Source organism: Dipodomys ordii, unplaced genomic scaffold, assembly GCF_000151885.1.
Source record: "Dipodomys ordii isolate 6190 unplaced genomic scaffold, Dord_2.0 Scaffold81, whole genome shotgun sequence".
Classification (NCBI taxonomy): domain Eukaryota; kingdom Metazoa; phylum Chordata; class Mammalia; order Rodentia; family Heteromyidae; genus Dipodomys; species Dipodomys ordii.
Genome location: NW_012267297.1, coordinates 3,157,178 through 3,165,387, shown reverse-complemented (window position 1 = coordinate 3,165,387; position 8,210 = coordinate 3,157,178). Strand labels below are relative to the sequence as shown.

The 8,210-nt window shown below is 51.1% G+C and overlaps 1 protein-coding gene across 1 annotated transcript in view; it reads right to left on the bottom strand.

Annotated features, from left to right (window-relative positions):
• Positions 1 to 8,210, bottom strand: part of LOC105992235 (solute carrier organic anion transporter family member 1B2-like) — a 34,036-nt gene that overhangs the window by 13,843 nt on the left and 11,983 nt on the right. The window contains exons 3-7 of the mRNA XM_013025057.1: positions 6,640 to 6,786; positions 5,865 to 5,963; positions 3,856 to 4,080; positions 2,448 to 2,612; positions 476 to 716 (exon numbers count right to left, since the gene is read on the bottom strand). Of these exons, the coding sequence (XP_012880511.1) occupies positions 476 to 716; positions 2,448 to 2,612; positions 3,856 to 4,080; positions 5,865 to 5,963; positions 6,640 to 6,786 (877 nt within the window). The remainder of the gene's footprint in view (positions 1 to 475; positions 717 to 2,447; positions 2,613 to 3,855; positions 4,081 to 5,864; positions 5,964 to 6,639; positions 6,787 to 8,210) is intronic.

Sequence of the window (8,210 nt, the reverse complement as noted above, 5' to 3'; positions counted from 1 at the left end):
AGGAGGGGAGGAGGAGGGAAAAAGAAGGGAGAGGAGGGGAGGGAAGGAGAAGGGAGAGGGGAAAGCGAGGGAGAGGAAGGAGCAGGTTGGAGGAAGAGGAGGAGGGGGAGGAAGGGAAGCAGGGGAGGGAGGGAGGAGGGAGGGCAGCATCCCTGGGTGGAAGGTGTTTCTGCCCTGGCCCCTCCTGGCCGCTGGCAGCCTGCGTGAGCAGGGAGAGTTCTTTGCTGCCAGTCCTGCCATTGGAACCTGAACTCAGGCCCCGGGCGCTGACCCTGAGCTCTTCAGCTCAGGGTGGGCGCTCTACCACCTGAGCCACGGCGCCCATCGGGACTTTGGGAGTGCTTTATTGGAGATCAGAGTCTCATAGACTTTTCCTGCCCCGGGCTGGCTTTGAACCGCCATCCTCAGATCTCAGCCTCCTGAGCAGCTGGGACAGCCAACCCCTCCCGGCGCCCGGCTGAGAATCTCTCTGTCAGGTAAATCTGGACAGATCTTTCTGGGGACCCAGGGTGACACAGACCCGTGGTAGGGCACCGTGAGGCCGGCCACCGCGGGGCTGTCACAGAGCAGGACGTAATACACCGTGTGGAGGAGGACGGAGACGAGGGTCGTGGCAAACAGCAGCTTCCCGATGCCCAGCACGCTCAGCTTGAACCTTCGAATGATGTAACCTCCGAGAAACATCCCAGAAGCCATGGTGGGCAGGGTGATGACCCCTGAGAATCAAACACAACAGAGGAGGGTCAGCACAGAAAAGAGCAGCCCCCCACCACCAGAAGGGCGGGTGCAGACAACCTCAGACTGGAAACGCAGACACTGGCAAGCCAAGCCAGTGTGCCTTGTGTGTGTGTGTGTGTATGCGTGTGGATGTGTGTGTGAGAGACAGAGACAGAGACACAGAGAGACAGAGAGACAGACAGACAGACAGAGACAGACAGACTTATAAAATAAGGAGTTGATTTGTTCAGTAGTAAAAGGATGACAGAGATATTTATCTATCTGAAATATTTATCTATCAGAAATACATATGCCTATTTGTATTATATATATATATATATATAATACATATGCCTATTTGTATTATATATATATATATATATATATATATATAATATCTGCTATGTGGGCTTGTTTTGTTCTTTCTTCTGTAAATTGACAGCAACTGGGCCTGTCATCCCAGCTACTCCGGAGGCTGAGATCTGAGGATCATGGTTCGAAGCCAGCCCAGGGCAGGAAAGTCTGTGAGATTCTGATCTCCCAGGAACCACTCAGAAAATGGGGAGTGGTGCTGTGGCTCAAGTGGTTGAGCACCAGCCTTGAGCAAAAGAAGCTCAGGGACAGTGCCCAGGCCCTGAGTTCAAGCCCTAGGACCAACAACACAAACAAACAAACAAACAAACAAAAATCCCTCAGGAAAACTGAATACTAGAATTAATATCCTCTTTTATTCATCCAAGTAGGAAAATCACATACGAGAACCAATATCTTTTCCCTTTCTTCATCCAACCAGGAGAATGAACAAGTCTTTAGACCGTACTAAAATGATCTATCCCTTTTCCATTTCATTTTTCAGCAAGAGCTAATGAGGAAGAATATTTCTCAGACAGACAAATAAAACCCATCCCAGTTTGGTTATTGGAAGCAAAATCTTGACTTGGACATTTTCCACTGTTTTCAACCACAAGTTCACACAGAATTCTGCCCCGATGCATTAGCAAGTTCGTTTGCCAATTATTCTTCACGTGATTATTTTACTTATACTGTGATTCCATAGTGCTTGAATTTTTCATTCAAACTCGCATTTAGGGAGTATTTGCAATGCTGTCACATGACGGGACTTTTAGGGACAATATAATAGGAGCCACACCGCTCTCTGTCATGACAGCAAAAGATATTGTCTAAAATAAGAATATTTGTGGTGAGTTAGGAATACAGTATGGTGTATTTACATTGATTCTCCTCTCTCTCTCTCTCTCTCTCGTACTGGTCCTGGGGCTTGAACTCTGGGCCTGGGCACTGTCTCTCAGCTTTCTTGCTCAAGGATAGGTCAGGCTTCAAGATCCTCCCATCTCAGCCTCCTGAGGAGCTGGGATGACAGGCGTGAGCCACGGTTGCCCGGCTCATTTCTTTAGGAAACCTCCGTGTTCTAGGGTTTTGTTTAGTTGGTTGTGGGATTTGAACTCAGGGCCTGGGTGCTGAGCTTTTGCTCAAGGCTAGCCCTCTACCACTTGAACCACAGCTCCGCTTCTGGCTTTTTGCTGGGATAAGAGTCTCACAGACTTTTCCTGCCCGCGGCTGGCCTCGAACCTGGATCCTCAAGACCTCAGCCTCCTGAGGAGCTGGCGGTCGATCAGGGAGCACTGGCAAGCGAGGCCTGAGGCCTAGGCCCTGTACCCCCAGGCTGCACCCCGGGGAGAGGGCTGGGGGCCGGGGCGGGGCGGGCTTACCCAGCAGGAAGTTGGTATGGGAGATGCGCTGTCCGTACTGCTGCTCCATGTACTTGAAGAGGTAGGTGAAGGCGCCGATCAAGGCGCTCACCTTTAACACCGTGGTGACCAGGAACAGCAGGTACAGCCTGTTGCACAGCAGACGCTTCATGGACAGCAGGAAGCCTGCAGGCAGCCAGCAGGAAGCAGGAAGCATGGACGCCGCTCAGCCTGGGCCCCGCGGCCCCGCCCGCCACCTCCAGCCCCATCGCCCATCAGCCACGCGCGGGCTGGGGGAACGCCAGGAGCAGGCCAGGGCGATTGTGAACATGCCTTCATCATGCCACAGATGACATGACACGTGTGTAGAACCCATCATGCGTTTATGAGAACATATCATACACGAGGGTATAACCGTGTCTATAAATATATTACACACTACATGTGTACAAATATAAATAAATATTACACATTGTATAACACTGCATGACACATTGTATAATATTATATATTATATATTCTACATATATATGTGTATAATATATGTTTATATTTATACACAATCTATATTAATTATATATTATATAGTTTATATATTATACATTTATAATATATAAAATATATAAATTATCACATATTATTCTATAGTATTAGCTATTATATGATACATAATATATAATATGATATGTAATATATTATATAAAATATATTTATTATATGTTGTGCATATATTATATATTTATATCATATATTATATATTTATACTTACTTATATATAATATGTATTATGCAAGACATACAAATATAAATATATTATATAGGATAGAATTACATATCCTAGGTAATATATTATATTGAATATTATATTATAGCATCTATTTGCATATACTATGTATGTGTATATATGGTATACCTTATCAATATTAATGTATTACATTATATTTATACATATATATTAAGACTGACTTCATATGACTACATTGTATCTATATGGCCACCCCCTCACTGACCGCCCCTCACTGATCACCCCTCTGTCCACCCCCGGCTGTCCATCCCCGGCTGCCCACCCCCAGCTGCCCACCCCCGGCTGTCCACCCCCGGCTGTCCACCCCCGGCTGTCCCCACGTCTGTCCATCCCCGGCTGTCCATCCCCGGCTGTCCATCCCCGGCTGTCCACCCCCAGCTGTCCATCCCCGGCTGTCCCCACGTCTGTCCATCCCCGGCTGTCCATCCCCGGCTGTCCATCCCCGGCTGTCCACCCCCGGCTGTCCATCCCCGGCTGTCCACCCCCAGCTGTCCATCCCCGGCTGCCCACCCCCAGCTGTCCATCCCCGGCTGCCCACCCCCGGCTGCCCACCCCCGGCTGTCCCCCGTCTGTCCTCCCGTCTGTCCTCCCGTCTGTCCTCCTGGCTGTCCTCCCCGTCCTCACCTCGCAGCGCGGGCGGCGTCTGGCTGGGGCGTCGGGCGGGCAGCGCGGGCTCCTGGGCGGCCTTGAGGCCCTGCGCGGAGGCGGAGCCGCTGCAGGCGGCGCGCGGGTCCTTGGGCAGGAAGAAGTAGGGCAGCGCGGACAGCACGGACAGCAGCCCGGACACCAGGAAGCACAGCCACCAGGCGCCCACCCAGCGCGCGTCCTGCGGGCCCAGGCGCACCGAGCCTGCGGGCGGCGGGCGGTGGTCAGCCCAGCCCCACGGCATGACCACCGACCACCCAGCACCGATCAATCACCCACCGATCACTCACCTCCCACCACCGATCAATCACCCACCGATCACCCACCACCCACCACCTATCAATCACCCACCAACCATCCAGCACCGATCAATCACCCACCAACCATCCAGCACTGATCAATCACCCACCGACCCACCGACCACCCAGAACCTATCAATCACCCACTGACCACCCAGCACCGATCACCCACCGACCACCCAGCACCGATCAATCACCCACCAATCACCCACCGACCACCCAGCACCGATCAATCACCCACCGATCACCCAGCACCGATCAATCACCAATCACCCATCACCTACCACCCACCACCAATCAATCACCCACCGATCACCCACCACCCACCACCGATCAATCACCCACCAATCACCCACCCCCCACCAGCATCACCCACCACCATCACCCATCACCAATCGATCACCCATCACCCACCACCCACCATCCACCACCCATCACGGATCGATCGCGGGCCACGTCCATGAGGCTACCCCGAGGCGGAGGAGGAGGACTTGGGGAGCAGCACTGACCACCAGGGCACACTGAGCCACATCTATCACGCTAACTTCGGGAACAGTACTGAGCATGTGGAGGGTCGTACTGATCATGATAACAACAGCACTCATTTGAATAGTAAGTTTCCACTATTGTCATTATCAATACTGTCCTCAAACGGAGCATGCTCAGTATTGATCATTATTGTGATCAATATCATGAACAATAGTGGAAACCGTAACAGTACTGATCATGCTAAGTCTTGGAACAGCCTTGGTCATGATTGTGTTATCGATAACGATCAGTATCAATATAGATCATGCTAAGCTTGGCACCATATTACTAATGATAACAATAGTGATAATGATGGCAGGATTGATGAGGGTTAAGTGTGGGATCAATATTGGTAAGTTTGCGAACAATTTTGAGGATAGATGATAATGATATTGATAGATAATTCACAATACTGACCATGGCAGGTTCGGGAGCAGTAGTGATAATGGTAACAACATGGATGGTAAGTTTGGGATCAACACTGATAAGTTTGGAATCAATAATGACTGTGACATTGATAATGATAACTGGCATTAGCGTTATCATTGTAATGATCATTATCCACATGGATCGCTATCTTTGCACCACCTTTGGGAACAGGATTGATAATGATCACTACGGGTGGCGGGCCGTGAACAAGCCAGTTGATGGAGTTTGACATCGATTTGGGGTGGGGGGTAATCTTTGCTTTACTACCTAGTTTTTCAGAAAAGCTCTTCAGGGGTCCAGTGGGGTTTCAATTCGACGAGGCAGAGGATGAGAACGGGGTGCTCGGTCCTGGTCACCCCTTCCACCCTCTTCCCGGGTTGGAGGGAGGGGTCAGCAGATTCAACACAGCAAATGGCAGCTGGTGTAGTTCCCTGTCCAATTTACCACCCACTGAAAAGCAAACTCGCTGGCCTTGCTGCTCTCCTACCCGGGGAACAATCTCAAGTGTGTGTCATATTGCTAAGCCAAAGCATGGCATAGCTGAATTTTATTATTATTATTATTGTTGTTGTTGTTGTTGTTATTTGGTGCAAATCCTGGGGCTTGAACTCAGGGCCTGGGCACTGTCCCTGAGCTGTTGTACGCAAGGCTAATGCTTTACCACTGGAACCACACAGGCTCCACTGCCCGGCTTTTTCTTCCAGAAACTTCCTTGTCTGGGCTGTCACTTACTCAGGTCCACGAATCCGACGTCCACGTATATTTGGGAAAACACAGACCCCATTAGGAACCCCAAGATGGGGCCGACCATTGCTACGGCATGCAAGATACCTGGGAACATAAGACCCAATGAGTCAAATGCCAAGACTACAGAGCTCCCTGACCTCGCTCTGTAGCACTGGGATTTGAACTCAGAGCCTGGTGCTTGCAACAGGGGTGGTCTCTCACTTGAGCCACACCCCCAGCCCTTTTTTTTTTTTGCTTTATTTATTGATAACTTTTTTTGCTGGTCCTGGGGCTTGAACTCAGGGCCTGGGCGCTGTCCCTGAGCTCTTCAACTCAAGGCTGGCACGTGACCCCTGGAGCCATAGAGCCCCTACTGGTGTTTCTTGTTGGTTCACCAGAGATGAGAGTCTCACAGACTTTCCTGCCCCAGGCTGGCTTTGAACCCTGATCCTCAGATCTCAGCCTCCTGAGTAGCTGGGATGACAGGCGGGAGCCACCACCAGGTCCAGCCCTGAAGAAGATGATGATTTCTCGTCTGGGAGCGGTCTTGGACTACAATCTTCCTCTCCAGCTCTCTCCATGGAGCTGGGACTACAGGCAGGCGCCCATACGCTTGGCATAACTATATATATATGCATATATCGTTTTAAAGAAGAAAAGCCTCCAGGGCGCTTTCCCTACGTGATTCCTCCGGGGTGAAAGCCTTCCATGGGTGGTGCTGTTCTTGCAGGAGGGACGCGGGGAGAGGACATGGGTCTAGGTCAGGTGGTTGGTGTCTCACCTAAGTAAATAGAAGAGTTCCCCTCCTCCGAGAAGTCCTCGATGTAGGAAATCCCCAGGGGCACAATGGGGGTCTCGCCCACGCCTCGCAGCATGTTGCCCAAAAAGACGTAGAGCCAATAGTAACTCTCGGAGCCCTGCTCACAGCCTGGGAGGAAAAGAGGAGAGTTGCTGTTATTGTTATTGTTGTTGTTGTTGTTTAAATAAGATCGGGCCGGCCTTTCCTGTGTCCTGTTAAGGTTCACACGTGTCCTAAGAGGCTAACACAGACGGGTCAATGAAATCCCCATAAAACCCAGAGATGAGGCCGTAAACCTGCTCCTTGGATCCTGTCCGGAGTCACACCTGAACCAAGGAAACCCGCGCTGCAAGGCATGTCTACTGTTCTAAAGTCTAGGAAGCAGGGGACCCAGCCAAGCTCTCGCTTTGCAGACTTCCCTGTTTTGAAGCATGGGAATGTAGACCCTTAGGGTATTCTCTGGAGGTAGAAAAGTCTAGAACACATGTACGTAAGAAGGCTTTGTCGATAATGGCATGAACAGCAACGGAAGACAGAGCTCTGCGTTTTGTAATGCTTAAAAAAAATTAAATTAAAAACAAGATCAGCCCCTGGGATTTCTATCAGAAACGAGCGGGCGTCTGCGGCTCTACCGCATGACCAAGGATCAGTGTCTACCACATGATCAAGGATCAGCTTTTACATCAGAGAGCCGGAAAACAGAAACACACGAAGAGTGTCTGATGAGAAATAGAGCCACGGCCCAAAGTGAAGGAAGGAAGGAAGGAAAGGAGGGAGGAGGGAGAAAGAGAGAGAGAGAGAGAGAGCGACAGACAGACAGACACAGAGACAGAGAGAGAAAGAAAGAAAAGAAAGCAAGAAAGAGGAAGGCAGGAAGGAGGGAAGGAAGGAAGGAAGGAGGGAAGGAAGGAAGGTAAGAGGGAGGGAAGGAAAGAAAGAAAGAAAGAGAGGGGAGGAAGGAAGGAAGGAAGGAAGGAAGGAAGGAAGGAAGGAGGTAGGAAGGGAGGGAGTGGGCAGGGAAAGTTACTCCTCTGTATAACACCTTAATAGCAACAACAACACACGTGTACACATGTGCGCACACATGTACACACATGAACACCGGTGCACACGCACGCAACACATGCAAAGCACACACACATATGCACACTCGCACTCACACGCACACTGACGCATGCATACACTCATACACGCACTCACGTGCACACTCACGCGCGCACACTCACACGCCCACACGCCCACACGCACGCATGCAGACACACGCATGCACGAACACATGTGTGCGCACTCACACACATACACACACACAGGCGCGCGCACACGCACGCACGCACACACGCGCGCACACAGGCGCATACTCACGCACACACACGCATGCACACACGCGCGCACACGCGCCGGTTGGCGCGGCCCTGCGCTGCATGCATCCGTTCACTTATTAGTGCCGGCCCGGGGCTCGAACTCGCGGCCCTGCAGGTCCGCAGGCCTCAGCCTCGAGGGCCGGGCTGGTAGCTGAGCCCCGGCCTCCCCCGTGCCCCCAGCCCCCGCCCCCG